Source organism: Colossoma macropomum, unplaced genomic scaffold (assembly GCF_904425465.1).
Source record: "Colossoma macropomum unplaced genomic scaffold, Colossoma_macropomum, whole genome shotgun sequence".
Lineage (NCBI taxonomy): Eukaryota > Metazoa > Chordata > Actinopteri > Characiformes > Serrasalmidae > Colossoma > Colossoma macropomum.
In genome coordinates this window covers 46,095,414-46,118,814 of record NW_023494789.1, presented here as the reverse complement: position 1 = coordinate 46,118,814, position 23,401 = coordinate 46,095,414, and the positions used below count along the sequence as shown (strand labels likewise).

The 23,401-nt window shown below is 40.3% G+C and overlaps 1 protein-coding gene across 3 annotated transcripts in view; it reads right to left on the bottom strand.

Annotated features, from left to right (window-relative positions):
- The window catches only part of myh11a (myosin, heavy chain 11a, smooth muscle), a 49,161-nt gene extending 30,865 nt beyond the window's left edge, over nucleotides 1-18,296 (bottom strand). For all 3 annotated transcript variants that reach the window (XM_036571503.1, XM_036571505.1, XM_036571506.1), the window contains exons 1-4: nucleotides 18,151-18,296; nucleotides 10,133-10,495; nucleotides 6,512-6,668; nucleotides 279-306 (exon numbers count right to left, since the gene is read on the bottom strand). In XM_036571503.1, the coding sequence (XP_036427396.1) occupies nucleotides 279-306; nucleotides 6,512-6,668; nucleotides 10,133-10,474 (527 nt within the window). In that variant the 5' untranslated portion in view covers nucleotides 10,475-10,495; nucleotides 18,151-18,296. The remainder of the gene's footprint in view (nucleotides 1-278; nucleotides 307-6,511; nucleotides 6,669-10,132; nucleotides 10,496-18,150) is intronic.
- Between the last annotated feature and the right edge of the window lie 5,105 nt (nucleotides 18,297-23,401).

Below are 23,401 nucleotides of genomic sequence, written 5' to 3'. Positions count from 1 at the left end.
ATAAACCCACTTCCGGTCACTCAGCTCCATCACTGCTGACCACCCCCCCCCAAAAAAAGGGGCTATCTTTTTCAGTTCAGACTGAATCACACTGTCAGCAGGAATTCTGTAACAAAACCTCATCAACACGTTAGAGAGAAACTCAGACTCTGAGTTACTGTGAATTATAGAACTGTACATAATCAGAGTGTGTGTGTGTGTGTGTGTGTGTGGGTTTGTGTGTGTGTGTGTGTGTGTGTGTGTGTGTGTGTGTGTGTGTGTGCAGTTCGTTCACTCACGTGCAGAGAATGGACTGATCCTCACGATCTGCAGCAAAAAAACACAAACACTAATTAGATCAGCTCAGAACTTCAGAACTTCATGAGTTCAGACACTAAGAATAACACTGAACATAGGAATGCAGGGCATTCTGGTCAAGGTTTACTAGGATACAAAACAGAAGCATATTAAAAATGCACAAGAAGGGAAAAAGGAAGAAATAATTATACAAAATTCACAAAAATGACAAACACAAATCTTCAGAATTCCTGAGTAACTGTGTAAATAGACAGATATATAACTAGAGATCAGTTCTGCCCTTTATTTTTTGCATGACTTTTTCAAGGTACAAGACCAGAATAAACACAACAGCATCTACATCTGCTTATACGATGTGATGAGTATAACTAAAAACTTTGTGAAGACCTTATTACGCAAACTGAGCATCTCTTAATCACTGAAATTCACACCATTTTAGTATATAATTCCTGTAGGTTCTAGATAGCATCAACAGATAGGAGTTTACTGCATTAGAGCGAATAAGAGTTTAATAATCACCAATACTTCAAGATGTTCTCCATTTTCTAGTCCAGTTACATCATCACTAATTAGAGGCTAAAAAGCACTAAACAAGTTTTCAAGTCAATTAGCATCACAAATTCTTCTGCATTACTTTGTTAAAATATGTTGAAACTATTTTATTCCCCTACTATATTTTGCGGCTTTCACATAGTGCTGAAATTGCCAGTCCATAAAAATATGAGGCGTAAACTGAAATAATGTAAAGTAAGATAAATGTTATGAGTGAGCATAGATTTTGAGTTCTGTTAAAAACGTTCAGTCATTGTTCAGTCAGAAGAGGTGCAGGGCGAGCTGAGTCCGGGTTCCTAATGATTTGCTCTAATGAGGGAACTGAGGGTGAGGAACTGAACTGAAGCTGAACTGAGGTGACAGAGTGATTTATCTCCAGCGCTGAAGCTCTGGGTGAATCTGAGAGTTCTGGAAGCTCTCCAAGCTCTCAAGGAAAAGAGAAACCTGAACAGACGCCTCCGGAGTCAAGTGAGGAGCTGCATGAATGCAGAAACAATAACACGGCTCTAATCTCGGAACTGTGGGAGACACGGAGCCGCTCCAAACCCGCCAAGAGCCCAACTCCCTGTGGGATTTCACAGAAAACAGAACCGTCCCCAAAGAGTTCACCAATAAGTTCAACCTTCTAAAGTCAGAGCTGAGCGTCCTGCTGGGATCACAGCGGCTCTATTTACGGTCATTACACTCAGCAGAGAAGCATCGCTGGGTCAGTTATCACCTCCATTATTTACATGAACATGACCTTCTCAAGGCGGTGCTGGCTTTAGCTGCTCTGATGGTTTCTCGTGAAGATTCAGTGGAGATGGATGTGTCAAAGACTCAGGTCCTAATCCTGATCCTAAAGCAGGTCCTAATCTTGATCCTAAAGCAGGTCCTAATCTTAATCCTGATTCTGTTCCTAATTTTAACTCTGACTCTGTTGAGAATCTGATTTTCACCAGATAGTTTATTAATAATTTGAACATATGTAGATAATCTATACTGTACTGTTCAAATAATATGGCACTGTAAAATCCCTCACTGACTCATAAAACACCTCAGCGCATGAACATTGAACCAAACCCAGAACAGCCCCACATTCTCCACCAGGCTGCAAATAAAAGCATCCACAATCAGGGATGTGGGCAATGGGGGGGTGATGGGGCTGCAGCACCCCTGATTTCAGCTTTGCAACTGCTAAAATAATAGTAATACTAATAAAATGTTTTGAACTTTTTAATAATTTCAGCATACAAAGACCCCTGTGTGCTTGTTTTAGAGTTAGTATTTTTATATTTTCATAATCTGCAGTAGTCGTGCTCTGATTAAGCTGTATTTACATTACAGTGAGCTGAAAACCACTTTGGTAATAATAATGTTTTATCATCTGTTATATCTCCCTCTCTGTGTGTGCCAGTGTTATATATATATCACCAGTCTGATTGGTCACCACTCAGCCCTCGCCTCATTATAGCACTGTATGAAACGTTCTGTTAGTCATAAATTAGCAACAAATAAATAAATGAATAAATAAATGAAAAAGGCAAATCTTTTTGTATGATGTCATCAGTCATGTCACATATACAGTGCTTAAAATTTCATTACTTACAACTTAAAACACCTTCCCATCTCCCTGACCACAACACAGAGAGAGAGTAACTTTAGAATGCTGTTCATCTGCAGTTCCTTTCGTAACCATCAGAGGCCGCTTTTTCCGCCGGCAACAACAAAATCATTAATGCACTGTTAATATTTATAGCTCACTGAAAACAGCGGAGAACTCAAGTGGAAAGCACAGATTCTGAACTTCACTTCAAATAACCGAGTCAGAAACTCTGTAGGTGTTCAGGTGAGCTCAGGTCTCACCTGGCTGGTCTGAAGGTTCAGCTCAGACGGGTTTCAGTGGCGGAAACAGTGAAACTGCTCTCAGAGTGGAGTTTGGATTAAACTATAACCACTGTTTAAACTGTAACCAGCTCGTTTTATATTCACATCCTTCACTGAAAAATTATGTAGATGTTTTATAGATGCTCGATCTAAAAATGAGTGAGAAACAACAAACAAAACAGTCAACACAGTCGCTTCCAGTCCTGTAGTGTTTTTATCTCAGCCTCAACACAGCTCCTCAAATCCTCTCTTAAACACACACACAGAGCTCTGGTGTTTTATGGTCTTTTACTTTATGAGCTCTGACGGCTCTGCTGCACTTCAAAGCCCAATCAGTGTAAGCCCTTTAGCTTACCTTCATCAGGGAATCTTCCATGAAGCAAAAACCATCACCATGGTAACAACCACTGTGGTAACAACAGCTTCAACAACACCCACTACTGCAACAACCAACAAAGCAAAAAACTACCACATCAACATCTACAACTGCAAAAAACACCACGGCAACAACCATCACTGGAACAACCACCATGGCAACAAATGACTTTTAAAAAACAACAATTGCTACATCCAGCCCGGCAACAACCAACACCCCAACAAACTACTATGTCACTGTCCACCATCAACAACCTTCATGGCAGCAACCCTCATGCCAACAAACCTCTATTTCAAAAACATCCACTGCAACATCCACATTGGCAACAACCCCCCATGGCAACAAACCACCACAGCTACAAACCACTATAGCTACAATCCCCATGGCAACAAACCACTATAACTACAACCCCCATGGCAACAACCACCATGGCAACAGCCACCATAAAAACAACCACCATGGCAACAAACCACTACAGCTACAACCCCAATGGCAACAACCACCATGGCAAGAAACCACCATAGCAACAAACCACTACAGCTACAACCACCAAGGCAACAGCCACCATGACGGCAACTACCATGGCAACAAACCACCACAGCTACAACCACCATGGCAACAACCACCATGGCAACAAACCACTACAGCTACTACCCCCATGGCAACAGCCACCAAGACAACAACCACCACATCAACAAACCACTACAGCTACAACCCCCAAAGGCAACAAACCACTACAGCTACGACCCCCATGGCAACAGCCACCAAGACAACAACCACCACATCAACAAACCACTACAACTACAACCCCCAATGGCAACAACCACCATGGCAACAAACCACCACAGCAACAAACCACTACAGCTACAACCCCCATGGCAACAGCCACCATGAAAACAAAGCACCATTGCAACAAACCAGCACAACAACAAACACCACAGCACTGGCCACCTTCTCTGCTGTAAGGGTTAGTGTGTGGCAGCGTGTGGTCTCAGTGAAGATGCTGCTTCTGTTGAGAAACACCAAACAGTGACAGTGTGATCTAAACTTCCGCTTTAGCACAAACACACTCTGTCCACATCAGCGCCGCAGCACTCACAGGCGTCTGATACAGTCTCTGCAGTGAAGCAGTCATAGTTTAAAGAGAAATGACATTAACTTCAGTGGAACTGGCTTTGATGAGCACTGAAGATCCAAAACAGTGGAGATGGTGAATGTTAATCTCAAACCTTTAAACACTTCTCACTGACTATAAATTATCATTACAGAGAGACTGGATGATACGCAGACAGACAGGAGGCTGTTTTATTACCGTCTGCGCTTTTACTGTTCATTTAAGGTGAGTCAGCCAGATTAGCTTGCCGGCTAACCTGAGCTGCACACAGTTCACCGCACTGACCTCAACCACGGCAGAAATCCACACTTTATTACTACGGATCAGCTCCGATGAACAGTCATTAATCAATTACAGCCTCTCTGTTCAATCCTGACTCATTAAACCTCCCAGCACAGTTTAGGAGTGTAATGTTCTAAATTCACTCGGGCTCTTCCTGCAGGAGTTCAGGGTTCCCCTCTCAGTCTGAATGTTCCTCCTGATCGATTCTTCAAGGTGTTCGTTTCCTCTTCACTCACTCTACAGCTGCTGTGTCAGTTAATGAGTTATTAAAGTGCTGTGGAGATTAATCTAAAAGTAAAGCAGGTCCTGAACACAGCTAGTGCAGCTAACAAAGCTAACGTTGCTAACACAGCAAATGTAGCTAACACAGACAACACAGCTAACACAGCTAATGCAGCCAACACAGCTTACACAGCTAATGTAGCTATGAAAGCACACAGTTAACACAGCAAATGCTGCTAACGCAACTGATGCAGATGCATAGTTAGCTGCTAAATGCTACGTTTTACTGACCAGAGGAGAGTACAATGACTGAAAAAAGTTAAAGATTACAGTGATGAAGCATTAAACGTTTACTGTAAGCAGTGTAGTGGTGAATAAGCTAGCTATGCTAACAGAGGAATTATTTAATAAGACCAACAGGCCTGTACACGCTCAATGATTTCCTTAAAATACTGATAAATATGTATTTATCGTTTATCTACCCTGAAGTGAAGGAACTGTTCTGTTTAATCACAGCTACATGGATCGCTGTTAGATGAGGCTTCTCACTTTTTTATGAAGTTTTTAACATTCTTATCTCTAGCACTTTTTCAAACAAAGTTACACCCACAGCTACAACACCAGCTTTCTTAGAAACTCTAGCATCTGTAGCAGTTTCTGTAGCATTTAAACACAACATGTTAACCGCTGCGTGAAGTGCAAAGTCATGTACACATGCTCCACACGCTAAAGAAGCCCAGCATGTTTTCTGCAACATCACAGCTCAACACGGTTAGCGTTAACAGCTTCTGTCTTCAGGGTTTAACTGTTAATTTATGATTAACATGTACGACAGCACCTAAATGTTGATGCATCATTAGCAGCTAGTTTTTAATCTCCTCAAACAGATATTAAATGCATGTAGTCTTTTATTTTGGAAAAGACAAATATTACAAACTATATAGAGAAAATATACAATAAGCCTAGTATAAAATGATTTTGTTAAAAATGTTGCTGCTAGATTGGTTACAGCTGTAGTTTATAAGTATACTTTATATAATATTAAAGTTATTCACTAAAGTAATCCACGAGGGGTAATGAAAGAAAGAAATGAAGGAATAACAAGAATTAATTAGGACTGTGAGTGGAAAATGAGCAACATTGGCCTGCTAGCCTCTTGCTATCTGGGTATGCTAGCAGATACAGAGGCTGCATCTCAAATGGCTCCCTACCTCTTATGCAGTGCACTCTGTAGGTCATAAAATAATGGCTCATACGTCCAAATATTGCACTATATGTTGAACAGAAAGCCATTTATATTCCTACATTAGCTGCATTACTCCCTGTCTAACACTTAGAGGACTGTTTGGGCGCAGAAGCCATAGTTTCCTGCTCTACACAGTACACTTTGTAGGGAGCAGGGAGCCATTTGAGATTCAGCTTTCAGTAGTGATGATGTAATAGTGTTTGGAGACTTTATCATCACCTGGAAGAGTAAAACATCACAAAAAACATTACAAGGTCTGTTAGCAAAGACAGAGAATAAGACAGAAACAGCTCGAGCTGAAATGAACAAACCCTCTTAAAGCCTCTGTTACTGCATTTATTAGAACATTTCTTCACATGATGAGCCTCAGTAAAGGTCTCTTGATTTCTTTCCTTCTTTATATGTCAGCTTTATGTTCCTCTGGAAGGACAGAGGGAACCTGCCATCTCCCCCCCACAAGCGAGAACACAGCCAGATGTTGAGCTGATGGATGGAAGTGGAACCTGAAGGCTGAAGTTCTGGAGTTCTGAAGAAACTGTGAGTTTGATGGTCTCACCTTGCATCATGCTCCTGTAGGCGTTGTCTGTGATGGAGTAGATGTGAGGTGGAACCTCGTGGCGCTTCTTGCCTTTGTACATGTCGATGATCTTCTCTGAGTAGATGGGCAGCATTTTGTAAGGATTGACCACCACGCAGAAGAGGCCAGAGTAGGTCTGAGGAAACACGAACAGACGAGTTTAAAGAGCAGACATGAATTCTAAACTGTAAAAATATAAACTAATATAAAACCGTTTGCTGGAGTGTTAGAGTGAAAACACACAGAAGGTGTTTAATTACAGTGCGCAGTGAGAACTCATTACTGTCTGTGGACGGATTTTTTTTTACAGTCCAGTGTCTCCGGTCAGACACTCACAGGCTATGTTTTGCCCTAATGTGAACATATCTGATCCACTTTCATATGTGGTCCTAGATCTGATATTGTATCTGATCCATGTCTGTGTGTCCTTAATGAGAAACTCAGATCGAAATTTGTGTGTTATTTTCACTGTGCATGCAGCATCATTCAGCGTTACCATGTCAACAGTGCCAAACCTAAAGTTAGAGCACTCTAAACAACCTTAAAGCTTCTGAATGTCTGTCTGTTTATGATCTTTGATCTGCAGATACTGACCTTCTGCAAACACTTTCCGTAAAATACAGAAAATGTGGAGAGACTCTTTCTGTTATTCTGCTTCTAAACTGTGAAGCTCTGTTCACCTTTTATTAGGCTCGATCTACTGGTTAGTTAGTTTGTTGTTTGTTAGGATGTCGTTTCAGGATGCAGGTTCACATTAATGACTGATTTGAATCAACTACCTACACAAATGTGAACCATCAAGTTAGAAAGATCAGATTTTAGCAAAAAATCAGAACTGATCAATGAGGTTTGTAATGTGAACGCAGCCAAAGAGTACAAACGATCTCAATCTGTTCACATCTTGCTTCCAATTAGTAGATCCTGTTCACACCTCAACTTAGAGCAGTTATGATCAGATCACTCAGGACATTAAGGCCAGGTGTGAACAGGATCCAAGCATAATCTTCCTCAAATATCACAACCAAAAACTTTTAAAAGACTTTCATTTTGGCATGTTTTACAAAAGAGGGGCCAGGGTATTGCATCATAAAGAAGACCCCATGGTGCAATGCCATGGTCACAGATTTAGTAAAAGTGTGATGTTTGAGTTGTGGTTAGAACGGCTCAGTTTACCATGTCAGGTGGTCTGACCTCAGGAGAAACATGAAAATTTGGAATTACTATAATAATGTTTATTTATTTGAACAAACCTGAATATAGCTCAAGTTGATGGACAAAGGTTTCTACAGGTGTCCAAGCAGATGCTTGTTTAATTTGAAATTAATCTGAAAAGTCAGGCGGCTCAACCAGTCAGTCAGATGCAGCAACCAGACCAGCACAGTTTAATAACTGAAATAGACTATTAAAGCTTCTGACAAGACTATATTTAAGATAGAAAATACAGATATAAATGCAAATATATATGCAGGTATAAAGATGTACATTAAGTCACTTTTGAAAACCTTATTTGTCACTGACCCTAAACGTGTGTAACAGCTTAAACTTTCACACCAACAAGAAGAGAAGAGATGGATCAATATCAGGTGTGAACAGAGTCTGAGACTGTGAAAGGCCAGATGTTGAACCTGTTGCTCCTCTGTGTTAATTATAATGTTTTAGTGGTTTAAAGATTTACTGCAGAGTGAATTTCTCTCAGATTCTGTTCAGGAAACGGTTTCTTTATTGTGGTTGGAGCAAGTTAAGCGTATTAAACCATCTTAACTCCTGAGATTAGCAGAGTTATTTATCATAAAGAGCCAGAACACACAACAATAACACAGTCAGTGCACTGTTAGAAATAAGGCAGCAAACTGTCACTGGGGTGGAACTTTTATGTCTCAGTACCTTTAATTAGGGACTATAATTGTTTCATAATCCATTGAAATGATATTTTCTTAGTTGTATTGACTCCACACATCTGGTCTCAGCTCCAGGCTTTTTATTTTATTGTTCTGTTTTCTGCACCTATTTTTCTGGCCCTGTGGGTCTGAAAGATTAATAATTATTTCGATATAGAAATTGTAATTTAACAAAATTCACAAGAGCTGCAATTTACATTATATTCAATATTATCATTAAGAAGGTTTGAGTGGAGAAATATAACTTAATGAAATGGAGCTTATGAACCACCTGTAGATGACCTGGATTAATCAGAAGCACTCAACCAGCCATATGCTGTGACATCACAACCATGACTACCACAGTATTCAGTGTTTAAACCTCAGATAAAAAAACCGGCCTGGACATTATGTGTAAAAAAAATCTAGAAAAACGTTCAATCACAGTCAGAAAATACTGTTCTCCAAATCTTTCAGCCTAAGCAGTTAGCATTGTTAGAATAAACTGCTTTTTAAACAGTTTAAAACTCTGAGCGCTGTTTGAAAACTTGAACATCAGCATATCCGAAATAGCCGGAGTGTCCAAACAGCCATAGTCCAGGACAGGTCAGTAAATTTACAGCTGTAATTCGCTTATTTTAACCTGAATTAACCTGAAGTATGGGGAACAGAGCAGAAAAACACTAAACTGTGCTGCACTGTGAAAAATTTTGTTACAGGGAAATATTTTTGGGCCTTAAATTAAACTCTCTAATACACATTACAAAAATTATTACTGTTATTGTTGTTATGTTGCATGTAAATTACTTATGTCTGAATGTCTGCAGCCACAACTCCACAAATCCCTCCAGAGTTCACCAAAAACACTGTTAAAAATAGTATTTAAACACAAGAAGAACACCTTTAGGAATGTTGACTTGCTCTTTCACCCACAAAGGTTTCATAAATCAGACACATTTGATCCATCTAAATATAATCCATTACTGAGGCAGCACCAAAAAAGGCATAAATTGCATTTTATGGCTGCTGTAAAAAAGGTTTAAACTTCCTTCTTTTGAATAAGCAGTCAAATATGATCATCTGCAGCATCTTCACAGAAAAAAAGCCTCCAGAAACAAGCAGAACCTCTACAGAACCCAGAGTCTTTTTCCAAAAAGGAACCAGAGCACCACTATATCAATCAACGAATGTCTAGGTGCGTAAATGTTTATAATATGAATAATTAAATTGTCACTAATGAAGAATGAATGTCTTATGGAGTTTCTAAATGTTCCCCAGCACTCCAAATATCATCTAACAGAATACAGGAGCTCGAAATGGAGCTTATATAACCATCATAGCAACAGGATTCAGTCTAAACGCTCGTCCTGCCCTGTAACGGCCAGCGGGGGCGCCAAACACACAGAGATTCAAACAGCATGCAAATTATTCCCAAAACAATTAGCATGATGCTAAGTGAATGTCTCAGTTATCACACATTAGCCTTAAATTGGCTTCCTGTTCAAATTCAGGTCCTTCTTATTCAGATTTTCCGTTACACCTTAAATGGTGCAGCAGAATGTAACTGCTGCACCATTTAAGGTGGAACAGAAAATCTGAATAAGAAGGACCTGAACAAGAGCCTTTGAGAACATGTGATGATTTAGGCATGCTGTTAGCATCAAGCTAATTAGTGGGCCTTCCATTTGCCTCTAATTCATGCAGATAACGTTAACAAACTCACGTAAATGAGTCCAGAGAAGTATCTCTCTCTCAGGTTGTGCAGAACCGAAGCTTCATTAAGGCAGGTGAGCTCCGCCATGTCCTCCACCTTACTGAACTTCGGAGGGTTCATCTTCTGGATGTCATCTTTGTTAACGGTTATCTTCTTGCCGTTGTCCACCAGCTCCACCAGCACCTCGTCGCCCTTCTCCTCCTTGATGCTCGCAGCCTCGAACCCATGCTTCTCTGATGGAACCCATACCAGCTTCTTGGCCGACCAGTCAGCCTGGGCCACCGGGCTGTTGATGAAGTCTTTATCCGTAAAGAGGAACTTCTCATCGTCACTCAGGGTCTTCTTCGCCATCTTTCTGCTGTTTCAGGACGACTGCAAAGAAGATAAATAACAAGGAATGGTTAGGGTGGACGTTTTGGAGGGAACGTAACATCACGATACTTTGAGATACTTTCACGTTACAAGTTACACCATCAAAACAGCAGAGGTGCATTTAAAAAAGGCTTAAAAGCTATGACTACTGTGATTTTTTTAACTCAACATTTGCAAAAATAAACTCTTGGCTAATCACAGTCATCTATAAACTTTCCTTTTTCTGTCAAACCAAGGAAAAACAGTCAGAAAATAGTCAGAATTAGACATGGTGAGATATCTACAGTGAGATAAACTTCATCTGCACCGTTTCTTAGCAAGTGAATTTGCCTTAAATCTAATTAGTATATCTAATATTTCTCATTATGACATTGTTGTAAGCTTATTTTATGATTATTTAATTAATTTCTAAACGTTTCACTTGTTTTAAGCAATTTTAGTACGTCAAATGATCTTACTATATTGGCAGATAATTTTGCCTGTTGTAAGAAATATGCTTAAAACAGAAAAATTATCTGCCAAGATCATTTGACTTACTAAAATTACTCAAAACAAGCAAAAGAAATAAGACTAGAAATAAGTTAATCTTATTATAAGCTTACAACAATATCATAATAAGAAGCATCACTCTGACTAGCTCCGCTGTTAGCTTTAGCTTTAGCATTAGCTCAGCTTCTGTCGCTAAAGCTCCTCCTTATTACACAGTTTCCCTGCTTTCAATAATGTAAACATCTGGTAAGTCAGTTCATTTCTGAATAATAAAATGTTTATGAATGTATGACTGAACTCTTCAGTCTGTCAGTAGACTGTAAGTGTTACAGATGCTAGCAGCTAGCCTGAACTCAAAGTTTTACACACATAGCAACAGCAGCTAGAGGTGGTGAAACTTTGCAGTTAATAAAACGAAATGAATAAAATAAGTTGAGCTGCTAATTAGCTGCTTGTGACTGTGCAGTTTATACAGTTACTGTATGGCATTTGTTCTTGTTGTTGTTGTTTTTGATGTTTACAGACTGTGTAATTGGTCTAAATGTGTATTTACTGTTTATTGTTTATTATGATCTGTGCAAGTGGTCAGTGTTGTAACAGTGCATATCATATACATCATACGCTCGTACATAAGATATAAAAGGTGTGAACGGGTCATGTGACCTTTACATCAGTCTGACTTCCTCTCATCCCGTTTTCACTCCAGCCTTTCATTCTCGTGTTTTACTGAGCATTTCACAGCCTTCTCATTTGAATGCAAAAGCACATACCATTGTGTGCAAAAGTTTGTGCAACCCTGGTCTAAATACATCTCATTGATTTTAAAAATAAGTGTACGCATCCTCTACAGAGAAAACACTTACACTGGCCTTTTTATGCAAATTATAGCACAACCCCTTTTTCTTTTCTTTTTTTTGAGTTTAACATATTAGGGAAAATATAAAATGAATGTATGTTTTTTTTCCCCAGTAATGTCACAGTAATTGTATTTTAAAATGTGTAGTGGTGTGTCTCTTTAGAGGATGTGTAACTTATTTACACTTATAAAATCAACACATACATGAAACGTAACCACAAAATTTTGCCGACGCGCGATGTTCACAGAAGCAAATGATTCAGTCAGACTCATTTCCTCCACTAATCACTCATTGTACACACTCACAATGGAATAATGTTTATTATGATCAGCAGTATGGAATCACTTCTATTAAAAATGCATTGTTTTATGGACAATAATGACATATAACAATGTGGATTTACATATTATAATCTACACTCTTAAAAAAGAAGGTTCTTAAAGGGTTCTTTGGTAAAGACAGTGGTACTATGTAGAACCAAGAACACTCAAAGAACCATTTGCATGATTAAATGGTTCTCTGCATGGTGAAATTGTTCTTCAGATTGATGGAGAATGTGTAATTTTTAATAAAAACAGTAATTCCAAACTTCAGAGCAGTGGTTTATGATACTTTATGGCTTCATGAATGTTTTAAGGTGGAGTATTAATGCTGCAGCTGTGCATCACTGAGAGATTTGTGCTGTCTCAAAGAGCACCTTTAACAGGAATAACTTAAAGCTGCTGTGGTAAATGTTTAAAGATTACATTAACATCCTGTTTCCACGGTGAGAGAATTACACAAACCACTCAACACCAGCATTAGCGCTAGTGTGCGATATATGAACGTTGTTGGATTTCAAGAAGCAGATTTAAGTTAAACTCGTTTTTTTAAGTCCTCCACTGTAAGATTCCCACAGCTCACAGGGGACAGACAGTTTTAGACCACAGAGCAGCAGCTGGGAAAGAAGAATTACAATGGCTTTAAGCAACACTTCTTTCAGACAGCATAGACACCCATATACAGTACAGTCAGCACAGAGTGAGGAGTCAGCACAGAGTCAGTACAAAATCAGGAGTCAGTACACAGTCAGCACAGAGTCAGTACAGAATTAGTACAAAATCAGGAGTCAGTATAGAGTGAGAGTCAGTACAGAGTCTGTACAAAAACAGAAGTCAGTACAGAGTCAGAACAGAGTACAGAGTCAGGACAGAGTCAGTAAAGAGTCAGCAAATAGTCAGTACAGTCAGAAAAGTCAGTACAATCAGAACAGACTCAGTACAGAATCAGAACAGAGTCAGTACAACCAGAAAAGTGTCAGCACAGGGTCAGTGCAACCAGTACAGAGTCAGTTCAGAGTCAGCGTAGTCAGAACAGAGTCAATACAATCAGAAGAGCCAGCACAGAATCAGAACAGAGTCAGTACAGTCAGTACAGAGTCTGTACAAAGTCCACACAGAGTCAGTATAAAGTGATCAACATTCAGTGCAGAATCAGTACAGAATCAGTACAGATTCAGTACAGAGTCAGTACAGAGTAAGTATAGAGTGATCCACATTCAGTGCAGAATCAATACAGAATCAGTACAGAGTCAGTACAGAGCAGGCCGGAGCTGCAGTGCTGATGCTTTTACAGTTTTGCGTTTCTCCGTTGGCTTTTGCAGCTGATGTGCAGTCTCGTGCTGTGATGTCCTTATATGGCAGATTTCTCTGCAGTGGACCAGAGACCTAAACAGCAGAGCAAGTGAAGTCCCAAACAAAGGCCTTATAGGGAATAGTATGCCTCCAGCAGGACCGCCAGTTTACTCCAAAATGATAACACAGAGCAGAGCTAGCAGGGTGGGGGCGGCCGGCTCTAATACTGCTGACCAGCTGATAGGAGGATTGCACGTAATGTCCCGGCGCAGTATTTCCTGCGTGTGAGAGAGAAGTCCACTGCAGCTCAGTTAAAACAGGTGCAGCTTTTCTGCAATACAAACTGTGTGTTTGGCTAATTAGTTTTTCATGACTTTGTTTGAATGTGAACCACTGAGCATTTCTACTAAACAAACACTCATAATTTACAGCACATGCGGACACTAAAATCGCTGTGCATTGTGTCGAACCTTCTGTGCACAAACACAAACACTTTGAGGTCAGAGTGACTCATTTCCTCTCTAACGGCTGAGCTCTTCTACAGACACACAGGCAATAATGCTGTTGCAGCTCACACACACTTAATAGCAGCTAATGTGACCTAACTGAGTGCAGTGCGCTAACACACTCAGCGGGTCAAATATTAGCTAAAATACTGCACTAGCATGAAGGAATTGCTGCCAGCAACTTCAGGACTGCAGTTTCACCAAGCATGAAATTCTTACATTCTTATTCTCTGAAAAAAGCAGAAATTATTACATCCTGGCTTCAAGTGCATGCTGGTTTGTGCTGTTTTATACTGGTCAGGTGTTGATAAACCAGCATACCAACCTCCAAAGCAACATATCATGGTTCTGCTGGTGATCAGCTGTGCTGGTCTAAGCGTGTTTTTCTAGCAGAGTTACCTTAATTGATGTAATGTGAGCTGGTGTTAACTGTAGCTGTAGTTATGTGAGTTGGTGTTACCTGTAGTTACGTAAGCTGGTGTTAGCTGTAGTTGTGTGAGACATTGTTAGCTGTAGTTATGTGAGTTGGTGTTACCTGTAGTTACGTAAGCTGGTAATAGCTGTAGCTGTGTAAGATGGTGTTAGGTGCAGTTGTGAGTTGGTGTTAGCTGTTAGCTGTGGTTATGTGAGCTGGTGTTAGCTGTAAGCGGCTTTGTTCTGGCTCAGTGCTAACTGAAGACAGGAGCTTTAGTGGAAGCTTAATCTCTGTCAGTCTGCTGATAAGCTGTGGAAAGAGACAACACCGTCCAGCTCGCCAAGAAATCTCAAAAAGTCTCCATTTGTCAACATCATCAGTCCCTGCAGCTGTAGGTAAAGCGACAGCTTGTTCTATGAAACACGGGGAACAGTGAGGAACACACTGAACGCAAAGGCCTTTCAGCAGAACTGGTGAAGCCCACTGAAAATGTTAAGAGGCAGAATTCCTATCACTTTAAAAATTAAAGACCCACATAGCTGACCAACTAAGGCAGAAAGTGTCCAGTCGAGACCGTGGAAAACAAAACTGAGGGAAACAGCCATTCGGACACTCTAACACAAACAAACAGAGCGTTCAGAGGAACTCTGCTGTAATTAAAAGCTGGGATTTCCTGCATCCTTTGGGAAGATCCGTTGACCCTTAATCTCAATGAAGTTTGAGAAGTTTCGTTTCAAGTACACCACTAAAGAAATCCATTTTCATTCATTGCGTGCCTGCTTGTTCCTCATGATGGAGCTGAATGTTAGCTCCAGGTCCTTGACTGAGCCATGCTTCAACTGAAGGAGAATCAGACACTTTCATGGCTGAAATAAACCCACATGAATGAGGCTCGCTGGCCTGAGCTCAAGTCGGCCAGATGCCCAGAAGATCATGTGACCTTCACATTCACTGGGATGGAGCTGTGTGACCCCCTGGTCCTGTGAAGAACTTCATCTCTCTTTTCTACTCCTTCTCATTCCTTTTCTCACTCCATCTCTCCTTTCTCTTCTCATGTAATTTACTTTCAGTACATTTTTTACCAGCTAGCACTTAAAATAATGTCATCAGCTAACATTTAGGAGAACATTACGCAACATTCATTGTGATTTTGTACTTTTTACTGAGATTCCACAGTTTATAAAAGACATCAATAAAAGCTCAATAAATTGGTCAGTGGTGTGCAAAGTTTGTGGTCAAATTGCATGTTGTTGTTGATTTTCTGAGTGTAAATAAGTTACACATTCTCTACAGAGACACAGTTCTGCACATTTTAATACTGTTTATTTACTGAATTTAACGCACTGGGAAAAACTTTTGCACAGGCCACATTTTATGTTTTATTTTCCTCCAAGTCATGTGATCAAAAACTAGCCACTAACTTTTTGGCTAATTTCTTCCAAACGGACACTCTAAAGAATCACATATTATATAATGATGTTAGTGCAGAAAGCTGCTTTATGGCTCAGTGTTGGGTTAGATTTAACAGCATTAGCATTAGCGTCATGGGTGTAGGACACCGTAATGAAGCTCAGGTAGCTCAAATTAAACCAGCGCTTCTTCCAAAACGGGCTTCAGTTTGTGACTGGAATTAGAGAAGCGCTCTGAAATAGGCTGCTGCGGCTGAGGGATAATGAGGAATCCAGCAGGTGACCTGCAGAATCACGTTAAATTGTTAAAGCAACAAAGGCTGGCATCAACGAAAGAGCTAAAGAGACACTGAAAGTCATCAAGAGTCCGATAATAAACTCTGTTTTTGGCTGATACTCACTGTTGTGGCAAAAAGTGTCCCTGTGTTGAACCTCATCTTCCCTTTTTGTGCCGTGAAGCCTTTCAGTTCTGCTTCATGCAGCTTTTTTAATATTTGGAAGGAAAAATAGTGAAATCATTTAATTTGTAAACTTCCAGAAGAACTGTATAAAGTCATCCTGGGTTTTTGCGCCGAGCACTATAAGAGCCCTACTGGAACTCAAGCCATGTCTCTGAGCAAAGTACTACAGCGTCACAGTTTACTGATGGAAACAAGATGACACGTATAAATCTCATGTCTGAAACCATTACATTTAAATGTACATCTACTTCATTACATATACTGACGCCTGTCGTCCGTTTCTGTGTTTTCCTAAAACTGTTCAATCAAACAATCAAATATTCCTACAAAACGAACAGCCTGAAGTGATGTAGCACCGAGAAACACAGCCTCAGTTTGAGACACAACTTCAGTCAGAGGCTGCATGATGCATCAATTGTTATCATTATCATGATGTTTTCCTTCGAAATACTGATGTCACAGATATGCAAATGAGCCTCCAACCAACCACAGAGCAGCTCACTGTGGGCTCTGGGCTTCCTGACCAATCAGAGCTCCATGTTTGTGGCTGTTCTGAATGTACTGAAGCAGACTGGCGTACGAATCCCTTCGCAGGTGAGCACACCACACTACACAATAAAATTCCAACTAACTTCACATTCTCCTGCATCTGTAACACTAATAAAATGTAAGAACATTTGCCGAGTGGGTAAATATGTAGACTAATGGTGAATCTCTAGTGAAAGTGCTTTTTTTAGGTTTAATCTGGGTCTGTAAAACTGACCCTATAATTTATATCATAAATGCAGTATGTATCGATGTGATCACAATACTAAATTTTGATTAATATCGTGCAGCTCCAGCAGGGCTCAAAGTGAGCCGGACCCTCTCTGTGGATTTTCGGCTGGTTTTTCTGCACTGACGTTGCGTGCATCTGCTGCACCACATCTCTCAGAACAGCAGCATTTGACAACCATATTAGGAAAACAGGAAACTCTTTGGTTAGTTACACTGGTTTCTTTTCTATCTCGCAGTGAAAACAGTTTCCCCCAGCGTTTCCCATGACGGAGTCGCTGAGAGCTCCACTTCACCCTCTATTTAAGGCGGTAATGACATTTAGGGGGGCACTTTAAAAAGTCTGTGGGTCACTTCAGTAGTTTAATAGTCAATCACAGAGATTAAGTTGCTGTGCATTTTTTTCCCAGCATGCACCTACACCTGAAAATGAGAGGTAAAGTGCTAATAGTGTGCAGTGTTCATACTGAGAGCTCATTAATGATGTAACAGAGTCATAAGAATAAGCTAATAAAGCTCCATATCACATTCATACACACAAGTGCAACACGCCAAACCAGCCCTGTTGACATTCACGCCAATTAGACACTCATTTCTTTAATCCCACATGCTTACGCTGTAGCTCAGCCTGCATCTCCATCAGCACCAGCAGCTTCTCTTACAGAGCACATATATCACAACAACATCTACTCTTGTGTTAGAATATCTTTGCTGTCCAAAATAAACCCAAAAACATCTTCATTTTCTGTGATTTTCAGTTTTCTGCATAATTTGAGCTGCTACTATGTTTTACACTGTGTGAGAACTTCATGATTATGGGATCAACAGAAATGCTTCAATAACTGCTTCAAATAAATTCTCTTTACATTAGCTTACATTAAAAGTAAAGAAAGTTTTTGCCTTCTCCTGTAAAGTCACCATTTTGGAAAGTTTTCCTTGGACAGTGATGATATACTGACAACATATAACATGATATTGAACACAATTTTATAAAGTTTCTCCCTCATAAAGTCTCAGATCTCCTCCAAGCAGCCTGATGTTCAGTCAGAGCATCAGTTACAGTCAGTACAGTAGAGGAAGTGCACTCAGAGAGAGAGAGACAGGAAGCAGAAATAAACTCTCAGTACTCACTCTGTCACCTGGATGTGGATCAGGATCGGGGTTCTGATTTAGATTTGGGTTCAGATTTGGTTTGGGTTTGGAGAGTTGTGGATGTGGAGGCTCCTGCTGCGCTCTCCAAAATCTAACAGTCCAAACTGCTCCAACACTCAGCCGGACGCATTTAAACCGCCTGCAGGGGGCGGAGCTGACAGAAAGAGAGAGAGAAAGAAAGATAGCAACTCTCTGGGGGTTGAATAATTATGATCAGTAAAAGCTCTTATAGACCAGAAAGCAGCCAAGCACAGCTGAGCTAATTCAGTACTGCATGAAAGAAAACAGTGATTCAGTTTAAACTATTAAACAATTTAAACAATATTTAAGAATCTATGCTGGATAATAAATAACTACATTTTTTATGTTTTGGTATTTATATGCCCAAGAATCTACTTAAACTGGCATAGAAGCATCTCTAAAACTATACTTAGCAAGAACGTGAGGAATTAAGAATATGCATACTTATGTCAATTCTGAAACTGACCCATCCCCTCCCACCATCCAAACTCCACCCCTTCCCTCCACCTTTAGAGAAACACAGCACTCTATACCTGAACCTCATACAGACTCAGAGTCTGAAGGAGAGATGTTCACCAAAACTGATGAATGTATAGAAGACACTCATATATACACATTTATATGAGCAGATTAGCAAAAACTACAGCATCTCACTGTAAATTTATTAACCACAGAACACACTGCTAGAGCAACCAGCATACACCAGCATATACCAGCACAGATCAGCATGGCTGGTCACCAGCAAAACCAGTGTACACTGTGCTTTGGATGCTGGTGTGCTGGTCAACATACTGGGTGGCCAGCAAAGCCAGCACTAGACCAGCATAAACCAGCACCAGACCAGCATAGACCAACACAAACCAGCATAGACCAGTGCCGGACCAGTACCTGACCAACATAAACCAGCTTAGACCAGTAGCAGACCAGCATAAAAAAGCACCAGACCAGCATAGACCAGCACCAGACCAACATAGACCAGCACCTGATCAACATAAACCAGCTTAGACCAGCAATAGACCAGCACAAACCAGCATAGACCAGTAGCAGACCAGCATTAACCAGCTTAGACCAGCATAGACCAACATAAACCAGCATAAGCCAGTACCACACCAGCACCAGACCAACATAAACCAGCTTAGACCAATATTAGACCAACATAAACCAGCATAGACCAGTACCAGTCCAGTACCAGACCAGTACCAGACCAGCATAAACCACCACCAGATCAGTACCAGATTAAGATAAACCAGCATAGACCAGCACCAGACATGTTTACTCATGTTTAGTTCATGCTAGTCTGCGCTATTTTTTCATTTACAGCAGGGTAAACAAACAAGATTTTCAGTTCTTCACTGAATTAATGTTAAATCATCAGTCTAACAACAACAGCACCAACAATAACTGCTAAACGGTAGCCAGTGCTAATTAGCACAGTATAGTGATGTGGTGTGGTGCACACTCTAGCTTAGCTAGCAGACTAACTTACACCACAGAACAGGATAGATTCTCTCACTCTTACAGAAGCTACTCAACTTCAGAAGATCTGTTTTTATCCTCAAAATAAATAATATCAGTGGGGCACCAAAACTGAGCCTTGTACCTTTAGCATGGAAAGCTGTTATCCTGCAAGCTAAGCTAGTAGTAGCACCTAATGCTAACTAGGACAGTATAGTGGAGCTGATGCTAGTGCTAGCTTAAGTAGGTCAACAACTCCAGGAGCTGCTAACCTGCTAGCTAAGCTAGTACTAGCACTTTATCTGGTTCTACAGAAAATCAGGATTTTTGCAAATGAGCTTGTATTCAACATAAAGTTTTGGTCTCTTCTTCAGACTCTGAGACAGTATTTGTTTTAGACATGTACACCTGAAATTCATGAATCATATTTCTATCATATCTATCACATGTAGAACTGCATTTCTCTAAAGCTTATAGGAGACTAAACAGAGGAATGGGAGGAAAGGGCAGGGTTTATATGGAGGCAATTCCAGTTAGAATCTTTTGCATTTTCATAAATCTTAATTTTTTTTGTGTAAAGCTCGACTTCTATAACATTTTAGTTTCTTGGACATAATAATAATAACAATAACAACAACAACAACAGCAACAACAACAACAACAACAATAATAATAATAATAATAATAATAATAATAATAATAATGAACAATTAGTTATGCAAGATTGAAATGCGTTTTGCAGAAAAAAAAACCTCTATAATCATTTATTGTTCTATTTTAGTAAATATATTACTGTCTATTATCCGTTTTAATTTACAAAGTAAATCCTTTAATAATACATAATTATTACTATTTAAGCTGTGATTAGATAATTAGCTCTGGCTGAGCTCAGTGTGACCCAAAATGGCCAAAACGCTGTTTATCACTGGAGGAATCCCACATACATTTGCGTGTAGGGAGATTCCCGTCATTACACGCTGCACTGAGTCTCTGAGAGCCTTTTTGGGAGCCCAGCAGTTACACACATCACATTCCAGCCTGTTCCCACCACCACTCGAATGCCCCCCCCACCCCCATGCGCTCCAATGGAACTTCCTATAAAAGGACAACCGCATAATGTGCCCAATAAATCATGTTTGTGATGCCTGATGTTTCCAGGGCCGGTTTGGATCCGTCCGCTCTGGAGAAGCCGCTGCGCTAACGCTCCATCTGCTCAACATCAGAAGCGTTCACGTATTTGAAGAAAAGTAGAAAGTGTGGGCAGGTGGTTCAGTCCGGCCTGAGCCCACTGTGTCCAGCTGACACTATCACGGCTAGCAAGACTAGCCTAGCTAGCACGTAGCTGAGCAACAAACTCACAGCCAGCCACATAAATACCTGTGATACCTACATTACACAGATAATACTGAATGTTTCTCATTTAGTGTGACTCGAATGAAGCATTTTTACTTAATTTTCTTATTAAATTCATCATGAAGCAGATAAAATTAGGCTACAACCTACAAGCTAGTTAGAACAGCTGTTTACCCAGAGGAAAAATGGCTTTCTTAAAAAATCCTCTCAGAGAAATAAAGCAGATCTCAATACTGTATTTATGATGTTCTCCTTCTACACTAACAAACTGCTGAGAGAGTTCTTTGATCTAGAACAGAGCTGCATAAGAAAACGATGAGATCTCACACTTTTCTCATCGAAATTTTATCCAGCTCAGACTCTAAAGAGTTAATCCACATGTGTGACAGTATTTTGATCAAAGTGAGAAAATCTGTGTTTTATTTTTAAGGAGCCAAATTTCAAAAACAGGAGAAAGTAGCTTCAGTCTCTGATTTCAAACAGGACTTAACCGTGTCCAGGAGAAGTATGTGACATTAAGATGAGACCTCTGGGAGCTAATATTAGCACTAACTCATGTACAGTGTGAAAGAGCATTTTTTAGCCTAACTGAGATTGACTGACTTTCTGTTGTTGGTTTCAGCAGTGAGCCATTGTTTGTTGTGCAACTCACGTTCATAGAACACTTACTTGTTTCGAATTTGTTAGTCAGTTTGATGAAAGTTTTGAGTTTTGTTATCCTGCCCTGCTGACCACTAGTTTTTTCAGTGGGGTGGCTGTTCAAAATTGAGTTTCAGTGTAAATGCATTCCCTGACAAAAAACTTGTAGAAACCATTAAATGTGTCTGTTGGTTACTGATGGTTTTGTATTGTGTTTTGGCTTTTTTAATGAGTTGATATCACAGTGTAAAGAACCCTAATGGTTTAACAGGTGACTGGTGAATGATTCTAAATTTGAATTGAATTCTGCTTTCCTGGATTAAAATGTCATGTACAGCAGCAGTAGCGGCTAAATATGCGTAAACATGTGCTGAGTTTCCTAGAAGGTGCTCGATTCTCTGCAGAGAGTCTGAGATGGATGAAGAGGAGGAACATTAGAGCAAGTGCACCACAGAGAGAGAGAAATAGAGAGAGAGAGAGATATGTACTCTGTTGGACGTGTGTTGTGCCATATAAGGTCAGTGGGGTCCGGCTGGAATCCCGTCTGCATTCTGTGTTTAAAAGGAAAGACCGAGTGACTAAATATGGTTCAGCCTCAGCAGCACAGTGATGGCATTGTTACAGCCAACAGCACCGCGCGCAGAAACAGATCTGTACACTGTTTACTAACCCGCAACTCCCCCCACTGCGGCCCGCCAGCATCCACACCAATTAAGGGAAGTGGATGACAGCACCTGGTCAGATAGTGGCGGCCCTCAGAGGGGAAAATGGGCTGGGAGTGAGGGCTTAAGTTAATTAGTGCTGGTTTTAACATTTTTTATTGTTCTCCTTCTCAGCCGTGCTATAGTGCTCTCATTTCAGCTTTATGGTGCTCTTGACGTCACAGAGCAACACCCTTACGTAATTAACTCCGCCCAGAGTGTGAAATACCCCTTGGCAATCGGGGTGTCCCGTGTTGGCTGGATGCTAACCACTGTCCTTAAAGGAAAGTCTGTTCACTTGGCGGCCATCTTGGCAACACCACCATGCAGCTATTTTCAGCCATACAAGTCCAGACTCCTCTCTCTCAAAATAATCAAAACTAAAGGTCAAATTATAATTAAAAAACAGATTTAAAATCACCAATAACCCTGACAAAAACCTTATAAATAGTTTGTAGCATTTTTCTCAGTAACGCACAAAAAACATGATTTTTCAGGTTGTTCTGGCAGCTGCAGTCAGGGGGGCTTTCCCCACTAGTGCCACAATAACGTCGACCCTTCTCCACTCGCCAGCAAGCTGATTGGCTCTTTTTCTTGAAGGGCGGGGCTTTCTACATTAACGGATGCCATGTTGAGCATTATGAGCTTTCCCATTCATATTCTGACCAGTGACCATCTCCTCCTTTATAATGTCTCTGTGCTAACTCACTCACCAAAGTAGCACTTATGCAAAACGTCTGTTTTAAAAGTTCTTCTTCTGGAGATGCTCTGTTTAAGTGTGGTAATTCTCACATTACCTGAGATCTTACACTTCTTCTCTTCTGTCTTCAGTTTGAGAAATGAGGAACAGTCACTCTTTACACCAAACTCTTGTGAAACTGGACAAGTTTTCAGATTACCAATGCCAACCCATCAGCATTCAGTAGCAGTAATGCTAACCAACCAGCAGTCCGTAGCAGTAATGCTAACCAATCTGCACTCAGTAGCGGTAATGCTTACCAATCAGCACTCAGTTGCAATAATGTTAACCAATCAGCACTCAGTAGCAGTAATGCTAACCA